Source organism: Pipistrellus hanaki, assembly GCF_964339955.1.
Source record: "Pipistrellus hanaki genome assembly, contig: SUPER_3_unloc_1, whole genome shotgun sequence".
NCBI classification, from domain to species: Eukaryota; Metazoa; Chordata; class Mammalia; order Chiroptera; family Vespertilionidae; genus Pipistrellus; species Pipistrellus hanaki.
The window spans coordinates 155,136-169,193 of NW_028182305.1; the positions used below are offsets into that span (position 1 = coordinate 155,136).

General features: G+C 67.1%; 1 protein-coding gene across 5 annotated transcripts in view; it reads right to left on the bottom strand.

The window, feature by feature from the left end:
* GRAMD4 (GRAM domain containing 4) overlaps positions 1 to 14,058 on the bottom strand; it is a 52,381-nt gene that overhangs the window by 14,917 nt on the left and 23,406 nt on the right. For all 5 annotated transcript variants that reach the window (XM_084907522.1, XM_084907521.1, XM_084907520.1 and 2 more), the window contains exons 2-6: positions 11,950 to 12,160; positions 9,963 to 10,083; positions 2,105 to 2,225; positions 1,182 to 1,249; positions 167 to 299 (exon numbers count right to left, since the gene is read on the bottom strand). In XM_084907522.1, the coding sequence (XP_084763648.1) occupies positions 167 to 299; positions 1,182 to 1,249; positions 2,105 to 2,225; positions 9,963 to 10,083; positions 11,950 to 12,160 (654 nt within the window). The remainder of the gene's footprint in view (positions 1 to 166; positions 300 to 1,181; positions 1,250 to 2,104; positions 2,226 to 9,962; positions 10,084 to 11,949; positions 12,161 to 14,058) is intronic.

Here is a 14,058-nt window from a genome sequence, read left to right on the forward strand (position 1 = left end):
AGGTGGGGCCCCTGTTCACCGAGCGGGTGCCTGGCCCCACAGGAGGACAGGAAGGCCCGCAGCGGGAGGACAGGCGGTGCCATCGCCATCCCGAAGCCGTGGGCGGCCTCAGGGGCAGAGCGGCTGGGAGCCAGTGGGCGCCCCCCGGCTGCCGCCCCGAGCCCACCTGCGGGCGCTGAGGGGCTCCTCGGTCTCCACGGCGCTCTCCTCGGGCTGGAACCGGAAGTCCTCCACGTACTCCCCGAACTTCTCGTGGAACCACTTCTGCAGGCGGGGGCACAGGCCCTGGCCCCGCCGGTCTGCGGGCACAGGGGCAGCGGTGAAGCTGGGCCAGGGGTCTGCGGGGCGGGGACTCGAGGAAGCCCCGGGGGGGCGGGTGCAGGTCCACGCCTGGCTGGGGAGGGCTCAGCCCCCAGAGCCAACCGGCTCCGCCACAGGGAGCACCCAGCCCACACGGCCTTCCTCACGCCCGGCCCCGACCCCGGCCCCGGCCCCGGCCCCGGCCCCGGCCCCAGCACGGCCCCAGCCCGCGTGGGTCTGCATCCCGCCTCCTCCTCTGACTGGCACACGGGCTGCCTGGGAGGTGGCTGTGGGTCACTCCCCGGGACCCGGCGCCCCAGCCAGCGGGTGTGTGTCGGGGACTGGCCTGGGAGGGGGCGAGGACTGGGAAGCACCCAGCACAGCCTCAGAAACCGGGGACACACACACACACACACACACACACACACACACACACCACAGAACATAGCTCTACACCCGCTGTCCCTTCAGGAGGCAGTTCTCGGGGCCGCCTGCAGGGGGCAGTGTCTGCCAGCATTAGAGGGAAGAGGGAGGAAGCGGTCACATCCTGTGTCCGGGGACAAGGCTGGGAGGTTCTGCAGAGGCCACCCCAGCACAGAGGGGGTGCGGGCCTGGCGCCCGAGGGACAGGGTGAGGCAGGGTCAGCCTGTGCTAAAGCAGCTGCGGGCCGCACACACCAGGGACACGGGGGTTTGAAACGCAGCGACGTTCACATGCTGCGCGGCTGTGACATTCTGATTGGGCGACTTGCCGTCCTGCAGCCACTCACCGATCCAGTCAGACTCTAACCCCATTCCGATGGCGGCCCGGCCACAAGCACGTGGGCCCCGGAACAGGATCGCCAGCCAGCGCCACCCCCGCCGGGAGCCTGCGGGACCCACCTGCTCCTGCTCCGTTAGCGACTGGGGCCTGGCTCCTCGGAGGCTGCTGAGCCGCCTGCTCCTCGGTCCTTAAAGGGGAAGAAGGGGGGAGGCCTCCTGAGCCCTCGGGGCCCTCATGGCCAGCTCACGCCCAGCACCCTCGGGGGCCCTCACGCCCAGCTCACGCCCAGCACCCTCGGGGGCCTCACTGCCAGCTCACACCCGGCGCCCTCGGGGCCCTCTCTGCCAGCTCACGCCTGGCGCCCTCGGGGGCCCTCACTGCCAGCTCACGCCTGGCGCCCTCGGGGGCCCTCACTGCCAGCTCACGCCTGGCGCCCTCGGGGGCCTCACTGCCAGCTCATGCCCAGAGCCCTCGGGGCCCTCAGGCCAGAGGAGCTGCCCAGCAGGGCCTTTTCTTTCCTTTCCCGTTCGTTCTCACAGTTTGCTCCCTTGGTGGTGGTTGAGCTCAGAACCGCAGCTCTCACTGCTGGCTCCCTGGCCACTGGTGCCGACACCGACACCGACACCGGGTGGCCCAACACCACGCAGGGCGGCTCGCCCTGGCCGGCCACCTGCCTGGCTTCCTGTGCCTGCAGCCCAGCCACACCCATCTCAGCGTCCCCGGCCTCGAACCCTCTCCCGGAGCAGCTGGATCCTGACCGTCCGCCTGCCTTTCGGCCACGACCCTGACAGCACTGGGCTCCACCACCTCGGGTGGTGTCTGTCCAGGGCCTGGCGCTCACCCTCCTCCATGCCGCAGCCGCCCATCACGCCCCCTCGCTCTGCGCTGGCCTGCGCTGCTGGCCCTGGTTCCCAGCAACCCCAGTCCAGCAGGCACCCAGGACGTGGGAAAGGTGTCGCTCCAGGCATACCTCAGCGGGGCCTGGGGGTCCAGAGGGGCCCACACCTGCCCTCCACACCCCCGCACCCTCACACCCCCGCACCTGGCTTTCAGCACTTCCTGCACCTTCTGCTCCAGCTCGATGCGCCGCTGCCGCTCGCGGTCCAGCTCCTGCCGCAGCATCTCCGCGTTGGTCTCCTCCCGCAGCTTCCGGAGCTCCTCCTCTGCGGGGAGGAAGGCCGTGAGCGCCCGCCCCTGCCCCCTGCGTGCCCGGAGCGGTCTGCGGGCACTTGGAGCTCCTCGCTGCCCGACAGGGACACAGGTCAGAGGTCAGAGGTCAGAGGTCAAAGAGAGCCTAGAAGATGCCCCTGCTGACTCTGAAGTCGGAAGGAGGGGGCAGGAGCCAAGGAATGCAGCTCCTCCGGAGGCTGGAAAAGCAGGAGCGAACCCTCCCAAAGCAGCTGAGGGTCACACAGCGACGGTGAGGGCGGGACCACTCACCGCGTCAGGGGGGTGGTCACTGCACAGCAGGGGGTCCAACAGGGCTGAGTGTGGCCTGTGGTGGCCACAGTCAGGGTGACAATCACAGACCATAGACCACCCGGATGGATAGTGGGCAGGTGAGGGTCACAGACCACAGACCACCCAGATAGAGGGCAGGTGAGGGTCACAGAACACAGACCACAGACCACCCGGATAGTGGGCAGGTGAGGGTCACAGACCACAGACCACCCGGATAGAGGGCAGGTGAGGGTCACAGACCACAGACCACCCGGATAGAGGGCAGGTGAGGGTCACAGACCACAGACCACCCGGATAGAGGGCAGGTGAGGGTCACAGACCACAGACCACCCCGATAGTGGGCAGGTGAGGGTCACAGACCACAGACTACCCGGATAGAGGGCAGGTGAGGGTCACAGACCACAGACCACCCCGATAGTGGGCAGGTGAGGGTCACAGACACCTGGGTAGCGGGGTCGGCAGGCTGAGGCCTTGCGAATGGAAATCCCACAGGAAAAGACACATTTGCTCTTGTCCCGAAGGCTTTCCCGAGACCCAGAACGTGACCAGTTTCACCGAATTTGGGTGACAAGGGCCCTCGGTGAGAGCCAGGACTTCTCCTCGAGGTCTGGCCAGTGAGCAGGGCTGCAGGGGGGGCTCCACGCCCCTCACCGCGGCCAGTGGCACCCCCGCTGGCCTCCACCGGCCCTCACTGCGGAAGTGGCACCCCCCTGGCCCAGGCAGGATGGCCAGGTGCTCCGGGTGGTGTAGCAGCTTCTCTTCCTGGCCCATCTCAAGAGACCTGGGAACACAGGGCCACACCCAAGACCCTGACATTCAGGCAAAGACTCTGACCTACAGCCCAGGCCCTGACCTATGGCCCCAGCCCTGATCTACAGCCCAGGCCCTGACCTATAGCCCAGGACCTGACCTACAGCCCCAGGCCCTGACTTACAGCCCAGGCCCTGACCTACAGCCCCAGGCCCTGACTTACAGCCCAGGCCCTGACCTACAGCCCAGGCCCTGACTTACAGCCCAGGCCCTGACCTACAGCCCCAGGCCCTGACTTACAGCCCAGGCCCTGACTTACAGCCTAACCCTGACCTACAGTCCAGGCCCTGACTTACAGCCCAGGCCCTGACCTACAGCCCAGGCCCTGACCTACAGCCCAGGCCCTGACCTACAGCCCAGGCCCTGACTTACAGCCCAGGCCCTGACCTACAGCCCAGGCCCTGACCTACAGCCCAGGCCCTGACTTACAGCCCAGGCCCTGACCTACAGCCCAGGCCCTGACCTACAGCCCAGGCCCTGACTTACAGCCCAGGCCCTGACCTACAGCCCAGGCCCTGACCTACAGCCTAACCCTGACCTACAGCCCCAGGCCCTGACCTACAGCCTAACCCTGACATACAGCCTAACCCTGACCTACAGCCCCAGGCCCTGACCTACAGCCTAACCCTGACCTATAGCCTAACCCTGACCTACGGCCCCAGGCTCTGACCTACAGCCCAGGCCCTGACCTACGGCCCCAGGCCCTGACCTACAGCCCAGGCCCTGACCTATGGCCCCAGGCCCCGGCACGGCCAGTTTCCAGAAGCCGCTGTGCCTGGACGCAGGACCCTGTCTGCCGGCACAGAGCGGGCCAGACAGAGGAGAGGCTGCGGTCAGGAGACCTGTGGGCGGGCGCCGGGGGGAGGGAGGCACCGGGACATCCCCACCCCCTCTGGGAGGCCGGCCGGCTTCGTCTGCCCAGGGACGTGTTTGGGTTTGCGGAATGCCGGACGTGCCTGGGTAAATGTTTGGAGGCTCAGTCCTCTGACCCGCCTGCTGCCTCGGCGGCTCCTCAGTAACCTCCGGCCCCGCGCCTGCCCCGAGGAGACGGTCCTCCCGAACGGGAGCCGTCCCGCCCCCCACGCTCCTCCTCCCGGGCACGGCCCTCGGCCCGCCAGCACACCTGACAGACCCCGCTTTCCTGAACACGGCTGCCTGGACGCCCGCCCAGGTCCCCCATCAGAAAGGCCACCGCGTGGCAGCAGCAGCCAGGCCGGCGGAGGGCAGGATGCGAACTCGAAAAGCGATCCCTGTCTGACCCGTGGGAGGCGCTGTGCCCGCCTCTGAGGGGCAGACGCCCACACCGCGGGGCTGCAGACGGGCCTCACCCTCCAGCCCCCTCAGCCCGAGCTGCCTGCCCCGCCCTGGGGCTGCAGAGCCGAACACACCCCCCACCCCGCCTCAGGCCCTGTCCCAGCGGCTGCAGGGCTCTCCCCAGCCAGGAGGGAGCAGGGGCACGCCAGGCCCCTGCCGCAGGGACTGCAGCCTGGGGCCCTGCTCGTCCCAGTTCGGCAAAGCTGTGAGAAGACGTGCCTCCGCCAAGCGCCCCCTTCCCGGTGGCACAAGCCGCTAAATCAGCACCTGCGCCGCCCCACCGGTCCTGCTCCTCAGAGCGCGCTCCCTGCGCCGGGGACGTGGCTCCGGCCAGGACGGGGACGTGGCGGCGTGCCCCTGCCCGCGGTGACACACTGAGGTCAACGGCACAGACCACAGCGGCTCTTCGCACCGGACAGAGGCCACCAACGCCTGCCGTCGGCTTCCTCTCCTCCGAGCGCGAGGGGAGACAGGAGCCCGCCTCCGGCCTCACAGCTCCTGACCGAGCTGGGGCTCAGAGGCAGCCCCCCTCCCGCCTCCCGGGGCCCAGGCCCTGGTCCGAGAAACCCGGGCCCCAACTCCGGACCAAGGCGCCTTCGCCCGTGTCACCGTCCCCCTGCAGGCCCAGAGGCCGGGGCCCCACCGCACACCTGCAGGGTCAGTGGCAGCTGAAAGGCCTCTGTGGGTTGGGGAACAGTTGTCGGTGTTCACACAGCAGTGGGGGAGAGGAAGGGGGTGGGGAAGGCAGCGCTCCTGAGCCATCCCAGCTCGGACAGGCCTCGGCGACCCATTCCTCGGCCACTGAGCGGCTTTGCCTGGGCCCCGGGCGGCCTGCTGGGAGCTCAGGTGGAGGGCCAGGCACGGGCGCCTGGCAACAGCAGGCAGCGTGCGGCAGGCCTGGTAGGACCCAGCAACTACGTTACAGGCCAGAGCGGGTGCTCGCCGAGGACAGGGAACGGACAGGTCTCCGTGGACAGAGACGTGGCTCAAACCAGGCCACGCCCGCACAGCAGTGAGGGCAGGAGCACAGACGGGAACTCGGACTGGGGGAGCACAGATTGGGGAGCACAGGAGGGGAACACTGAAGGCCCGCTGTGGAGGGAGCTCGAGGGCCTGGCGGGGGAGGGAGGCGCGGACGGGCCACCGTTACTGACGGGGGAGTGAGAACAAGTGCAGCCGTGGCTTCTGGGAGGCACAGGCCGGACACAGAGGAGCCTGGGCGTCCGCGTCACCCAGAATTCACCGGAAGGACTGACCGGGAAAGACTGGTATCCCGAGAAAGAGGGGACGTGGCGCAGGAGAGAAACCGACTCTGTACGGCCTGGGACCTGCAGACGGCGTGGGGATGCGACCCACAATGCAACAGCACGGCGCCGCACCCGCTACGGACCCCAAACCTCGTCATGAGGGGCCAGCAGACACCAACCCGAGGGACAGACAGTCTACAGAACAAGGGGCATCAGAGACACACAGACAGCCCCGGCCGTGGCTCCGTGGCTAGAGCGTGGCCCCACGGGCCCAAGGGTCTCGGGTTCGACTCGGATCCAGGGCATGTAAGTGAATTACAGGCTCAGCCCCAGCCCCAGCCCCAGCTGGGCGTGTTCGGGAGGCGACTGTGGCTCTCACGTCGGTGCTTCTCTCCCCTCCCCCTCCCTTCCGTTCACGCTGATGAGACCACGGAAGAGGCGGCGGGCCGCCGAGAGTGCCGGGATCCGCTCTCCCTCGCCGTGGACACGGGCACAGGGAAGGCAGAGAGGGCCTCGGGTCAGACGGCAGCACCGCTAACCTCGCCGTGCCGTTTAGACAAGAGGATGTGCTTGTGTGTGGGAAACACCGTGAGGCAGTTAGAACCCAGGACACGTGTCTGCGCAGGGCCACCCAGCGGCACAGGAAGTAACGTGCACCACCGGAGGAGGTGGAGCGCAGGCGGAGGCGGAAATCCGCTTCGCAACCTCTCATGAAATGATGGCACGGAGCCATGATGATGGAGGCGGGGACCGCGAGGGAGGGCCCCCAAGGTCACCCCTCCCATCAGCCCAGAGGGACGGGACAGGACAGGTCACGTGTGGAACCCATGGGATGCCCTGAGCAAAGTACGAAGTGGAGACCCCACCACAGAGGGCCTGCCCTCCCAGACAGCCTGCCCCCCCACAGCCTGGCCCCCCGAGGCCGGAAGAGAAGCAGCGGTCAGCACCGAGGGTCGCAGCTGCCGGCCGCAGGCTGCTGAGGGAGGATGCGGGGGCGGCGGGGCCGTGGGCTCACGTGGGAAAGCTGGCGACACAAAGAAAACGTGTGTTTTCCGTGGTGATGTCAGACGCGCTGCTTTCGTTCCTAGAACACAGCGAGCTGCCTGACGAAATGTGCGGGGACTCCCGGGCGGGCTGGGGGCGCGGGCGGGGGCCGGCCTGCCTCACCCTCCGGCGGAAGCCGGGGGTGGCGTGTGGGGGAGAACATGACGCTCTCAGTGTCTCTCTGACGTTTCCCATCGCTAAGAAAGAATGCCTGGCCCGGCCGTGGGGCTCAGTGGGCTGAGCCGGAAGTTTGCAGGCTCGTCCTGGTCAGGGCACACCCAGATGTGGTTCGGCCCCCAGGGGGCGTATACGGAGGCGATCGACTGACACCTCTCTCACTGGCTGTCCCCCCCCTCGCTCTGACGAAGGGAAGGCACCCTCAGTGAGGAGGAGCCAGCAGCCGTCAGCGCCGCCCGGGCTGTGCCCGGAGACCCCCTCTGCCACGCGGGCTCCCGGGGCCGGGGGACGGCCTCCTCGGCCGACAGCACAGACCACAAGGCAGGAGCTCCCGTCCACGGGGATCCGGGCGCCCCAAACGGTGTCCCCGTGGGACCCGCGGTCCTGCCCACCTGCTGGACATCGCTCCCCACGGCCCTGCCTGGGGACCCCCCGAGGCCCTGCCCCGCCCTGGAGCCCCGGCTTAGAGGCTCTCGCAGACCCTGCCCCACTCGCTGACGGCATCTGGCTCAGCTGGCTCACGGACACGTGTGTCACGGCCGAATCTGGCCGCTTGACCCACAACAGCCAAGTTCACGAGGCTCGTCTGCTGATGCGGCAGCATCCCTGCCAAGCTCGGGCAGAGGCTCCCGCACTGGCCGAGCGGCCTGTCCCCGGGCACCGCCCCCCGCGGGCCCAGCACAAGCCCCGTCACAGGACCGGCCAGAGGAGCGGGTCAGGCAGGCCCAGCAGCAACAGCAGCCCCAGACCTGCTGCACCCGCTCCCCAGCAGGTGCCACAGCCTCCGGCGCGAGGGAGACCGAGGCTGTGTACACACCTGCACACAGGCACACGTGGAGTTATCGGCACACACACGTACACGCAGAGTTAACAGCACACACAGGCACACAGGCAGAGATAACAGCACACACACGTACACCCATGCTCAGCTAACAGCGCACACATGCACACATGCGGTTAATGATACACACACGTGCACATATGCAGTTAACAGCACACACTGTGAGGTAATGATACACACGTGTTCACACGTGCAGAGTTAACAGCATCCATGTGGAGTTAACAGTACACACACCTGCACCCGTACTCATCGAACAGTGCACGTGCACGTGCACACATGCAGTTAAGTGCACACACACATACAAAGTGGACAGCGCACACATTCGGAGTTAAATGCATACATATGTACACACATGTGGAGTTAACGGAGCGCACACACTCATGCATGCACACAGAGTTAACTATGCACACACATGCACACATGCAGAGTTAATACATGTACACACAGAATTAATAGCACGCATGTGGCCTTAACTGCACATGCACACGGAATTAACAACACATGTGTGCACACCCGCATAGTTAACAGCACACAGGTGTGTTGCACAGTTAACACCACATGTGCAAGCACACGGAGTTAATAGTGCACGCATGCAGATTTAACAATTGCATATACACACGTGCACGGAGAGCTGATTGCACACCTGTGCACACACACACTCTGTGCACACACACGTGCACACACACCTGCAGGGGGAGTGCTGACAGGAGATGGGTTTGAGGGGAAGACAAGACTGCAGCGCTGCGGCGGGACACGCAGAAACGCAGACACGTCACCCGCTCCCCGGGAGAAGAAGGCCGCGCCCCTGAGGCTCCGCCTTCACCCGGGAGCGGAGTGCCCAGGGTACGGCTCAGACACGCTCAGTGTGCGAACCACCGGGGACACACGGACAGAGCGGGAGACAATCCCAGGGGGACGGGCAGGACGGAGGCCCAGTGGGCTTGACGGGCAGGGGGTGGCCGCCTGGGCCCTTCCCCCGGGGCCCGGGCAGCCCTGCGAGGCGCGGACGTGACTAGTTCAGGGTGCTCAGGGCGGAGCTGCCTGCCCCCCGCATTCCCCTGACAGGATCACCCCCCCCGAGCCAGCCGTGTTGCGCAGGGGGCACGTGTGAGCCTGGCTGAGGGCATCACCGAGGGCCACTCCCTCCTCCGCCCTCCGAGCTGGGTCCCCTCACCTACAGAGCGGGGCCAGCCGGCGAGCTCAGGGGCGGAGCACCAACCTGTGAACCAGGAGGTCACCGTTTGGTTCCCCGTCAGGGCACCTGCCCAGGTTGTGGGCTCCATCCCCATGGGGGGCGGGCAGGAGGCAGCCAATCCATGATTCTCTCTCATCATTGATGTTTCTCTCTCTCTCCCTCTCCCTTCCTCTCTGACATCAACAAAAACAAATAAAAATAAATAAATACATGAGTGACACAGGGGCAGCGAGCGGATCCAAGGCAGCAGGTGGAACGAGGCAGCGTCTGTGGGACCCGCGGGCCCTTCCGAACGCTCGGCGGTCACCAGCCAAAGCCCAGGCAGGAGTCCGTGGGGGAGGGGCGCCAGCAGCCCAGCCCAGCCTCCAACTCGGCCATCACACACACACACACACACACACACACACACACACACACACACGTCCCTGCTGTGCCTTGCGATTCCTTGTGGAAAACAAACAGAACACACAGTGGGACAGGCCCGTGTCCAGGGCCGGAGACAACGGCGCCCGGTTGGCTGGGATGATGTGATTTCCGGGGAGACTCCCTCCTCTGAACGGCGCCCGGTTGGCTGGGATGATGTGATTTCCGGGGAGACTCCCTCCTCTGCCCGGGAGCAGAGCCGCCAGAGCTGGGCTTGGGGGCAGCAGCGGGACCGCGGACTCGGAGGCGAGAGCGTGTGGGCGTCCACAGGAGCCGCGGGAGCTGTCCTGACCGACTGGACGGAGGCTGGCGGGCCTCCTCCCCGGCCTGCCCTCCGCGGTACTCCCACAGGAAGTGCTTCTCCTGGCCTGCCCTCCACGGTACTCACGCAGGAAGTGCTTCTCCAGCAAGGCGATTTCCAGGTGACCTTTGATCTCGTTCAGCCGGTCGGACTCCGTCCGGTTGAAGTCATGGACTCCCGCGGCCATGATGAGGGTCCCCGGACCGGCCTGGAGGGAAACACCGAGAGGGGGAGCTCAGGGGCCCCTCGAAGCTCCCGGTCCACCCAGCGCCCCGGAGCCCCTGCCTGCCGGGCCCTGCGCACAGGCAGGCGCGGGTTCACCTGAGACCCACAGCGGGTCGCTCGGCCTCCCCCGGGCCGGCTGGGCTGGCGGAAGCACAGCGGCTCCCCTGCCCTCCCCAGGGAGAAGCGCACGCCCGCCAGCAAACCCATCCGTCCCCGCCCAGCCTCCCGTGGTGGTCCGGAGGTGGCCACACAACCACGTGGCTGTGCATAAGTGCCACTGAGCGGCACTTAAAATGGCTCACGTGGCAGGTTTCCTGTGATGCGCATGTCACCACACAGACACACGATGAAGAGAAAGAGCCTAAACACACACAGGTGGCCAACCTCCCTCACAACCAGGCCTCACAGCAGCCACTCAGAGCTCCCACCCCCACCCCCTGCCCCCCACCCCCGCCCCCTGCCTCCTGCCCCCGCCCCCCACCTCCCGCCGGTAGAGAGGACAGCAGAGCCAGAGGACAGCTGAGTGAGCGGAGGAAGGGTGCGGGGCACACACACTGAGGGAGGTGGGGGGCGGCCTGGTACGGCCACCGGGATGGCACACACGAGCCACCTGGGAGCACATAGCTCTCGGGAGTGGCAGGTGCCCAGAGGCGCCAAGTGCCCTGGGGGAGAGGCACCCCCTCCCGTGGGACCCTGCGACCAGCCCCCCCTGCAGAAAGGGTCCCGAGAAACACATGGAGGGAATGGACGGGGCCTGGGTCACAGCCCTGGGCACCGCACTCTTAGTGCCCTGGCTGCCATGTGCCCGGACGGGAGCACTAGCACCAGCCCCAGCCTGCTGACCCTCTGTGCTGTCACCTGCCACAGGCACTCACACATGCATGTGCATGCGTACACACGAAGACACACGTGCACGCACACGCACATGCACATGGGAGGGCCGGGCTCCGGGTACAGTCAGGGTCTCCATCAAGACAGCTCCTGGGTGCAGGCAGCTGCCACTGGCCTGGCTGGACAGATGGACAGAGCGTGGAAAACAGTCACACTGTGATTCTGCAGGATCCCGCCTCACACACACACACAGCCTGGAGCCACATGAGGGATTCTTGCTCCCGAGTGGCCCACCCTCGGCCCCAGCAACGTCGGAACCAGCCCCAGCCCCAGGCTGATGCCGGCCAATAGCACACGCCGTGGCCCGTGCAGGCCAGCCGCGCTCGGTGCCGGGGCGCTGGGGCGGCGAGCCGCCTGGCCTGGCTGCTCCGCCTCTGCCGGGCCCGGAGCGCCTGCCGGAGCCGCGGCTCTCAGGAGGCCGGGCTGTCAGTTATTCATCCCGCCGGCACCCAGCCTCTTCCGACGGAGCGTCCATAACACACGGAGCGGAGGCGGGCGCACAGGGGCCGGGAGGAGACCACGGCCCCGCGCGGCGTCCACGTCGGGAGGTCACCCAGGGCGGCGAGGAGAGCCCGGCAGCAGGCCAGGGGCGGACACTTCCCGAGTGCCCTGTCCGTGGCCCTCCTGCACCACCGTGCCCAAGGGCACCACCTCGCTGAGGAGTCTGCCCACCACCCCCTCGGAGGGAGCACCAGCTGCTGTGCCAGCGCCTGGCAGAGGAAAGGCTGCTTCCCGTCTTACTTTTCCAGTCGCCAGGCTGGGTGTGGGCTGGGCAGGAGTGACCGCCTGGTCCTCGCCCTGCGCAGTGATGTGGGGTGAGGGGCAGGGCAGGGCCAGTGCCGGGCGGGCAGGCGGGCGAGGACCAGGCAGGTCACTCCTGCCCCAGTCCACACCCAGCCTGGCGACCGAGGGGCACCCCGCAGGGGCCCGGGGCCGTGTGGCGGAAGCCGGTACTCACGGGGTCCCGCAGCTCCTCGCTGTCCCGGGGCGAGGTCCGAGGCGCTCTGAGGGGCGCGTCGTCGCCGCATTCGGTGTCCGAGGCGTTGGGAGACTCCGCCAGGTCGAGGAAGTCGTCTCGCTTGTGACCTCTGAACCTGATCTTGTCCAGCCTCCTCAGCATGTTCAGCACCGAGCCCCGCTGCTTCACCCGGACATGGCGCTCGGGGTCCCTGAGGACAGAGGGGGGGCGGCCGTGGTCACTCACGCGGGCCGCCTGCCTCCCCCGAGGACGCACCCTCCGCACACACGGCCCCGGCCCAGAGCTCAGGCTGCACCCGGCCCTCCCGGCATGGCTCCACCATGCACCACCCGCTGGGCGGGGCCCTGCCGGGCTGTGTACAAAGTGGGTCCACTGAGCCCCGCAGGGCTGGAGGGGGCAAGGGTCTCAGGGGACTTTCCAACCCGAAAGACGGGCCAGCCCTGTGCACAGCGCAGCTGGGGGGGGGGGGGGGGCAGGGGTGTTGGGAGGACAGGGACGGCCAGACACGCCCCAAAAGTTCTCTGAGCGTCAAGAATGAGGCCAGCCCTAGCCGGTGTGGCTCAGTGGATAGAGCATCAGCCTGTAGACTGAAGGGTCATGAGTTCTATTCCAGCCAAGGGCACAGGCCCGGGTTGCTGTCTCAATCCCCAGTGTGGGGCATGCAGGAGATAGCCGATCTATGATTCTCATCACTGATGTTTCTCCCTCTCCCTTCCTCTCTGAAATCAGTAAGTGTGTTTTAGAAAAATGAATGAGCCAGAGCTGTGATTCCACGCCTGGGGCAGCCACAAACCCCAGAAACCGCCCAGTCTCAGAGGCTGCGAGACGCCGAGCCTCCTGCTCTGAGGTCTCCACGACCTGGCGGGCGGGCAGCCGCCTGGCTCTCCGGGGCCCGAGACTGCGGAGTCATGGCTGCTGGCCACATGGACACACACATTTAAACACATGTGCACACCCAGGGACAGACACACCACGGAGTCCCAGTCCCCTCCTCCGCCCGAACTGCGCCCGGAAAACGCAGGTGACCCCGAGTTCCTGTGCGTGGCCCTGCCCTGCACGGCCAGCCTGACCCCCTGCCGGCACACAGCTCCCCGCGTGGCTGCGGGCCTGACCTCCCAACCCCACCGAGGCTCAGAGCTGCCCCGCCCGCCCCCGCGGCGGGAAGAACGCAGACAGGGCGCCGGGAGCTCCGTGTTCCTGTGCGTGGCCCTGCCCTGCACGGCCAGCCTGACCCCCTGCCGGCGCACAGCTCCCCGCGTGGCTGCGGGCCTGACCTCCCAACCCCACCGAGGCTCAGAGCCGCCCCGCCCGCCCCCGCGGCGGGAAGAACGCAGACAGGGCGCCCGGAGCTCCGTGACGCACACGAACCGCCCCGGCTGGCACCCACACACGGGGCACGGCAGGAAGCGGGGGCGCAGGACGGGACGGTGAGGGCCTCCCGCCCCGCTGGGGTTCCACGGAGAACAGGAAGGGGCAGATGCACTTCCTGTTTCCGACCGCTCCTGAGCACCGTCCTCACGCCCGGGTGTGGTCTGCAGCCACGTGCCTGCCCGCCCTCCAGGGGCCTGCCCCTCCCACCCACCCCCCTCCACATGGCTGCTGGGCGGCCCCCACTCAGAGGCGCCCGCTCGCTCTGTTCTGAGGGCAGGGGGGCGGCGGGGCTCCGGGGACAGGCAAGGGCCGGACATGGCCCCCGCTCGGACTCCGTGGGCCTCGGGGAGAGCAGGGGGCGTGCGGGAGGGGTGGGGGCGGCCCTGCCCTGCCATGGGCGGGGGAGGTGGGGGGGCAGGGGCAGCCCTCTGGAACCACGTGTGTGAAGAGCAGTGAACTCCCGATGGGCTGAAAGGTTACATAAACTTGAAAAAAAACAAAAACCGCCGACACCGGTTTGGCTCAGCGGTAGAGCATCGGTTTGCGGACTGAAGGGTCACAGGTTCGATTCCGGTCAGGGGCATGTACGTTGGTTGCGGGCATGGTGGGGGGTGTGCAAGAGGCGGCTGGTCGATGTTTCTCTCTCATCGACATTTCTAGTTCTCTATCTCTCTCCCTTCCTCTCTGTAAAAAATCAATAAAATATATATTAAAAAA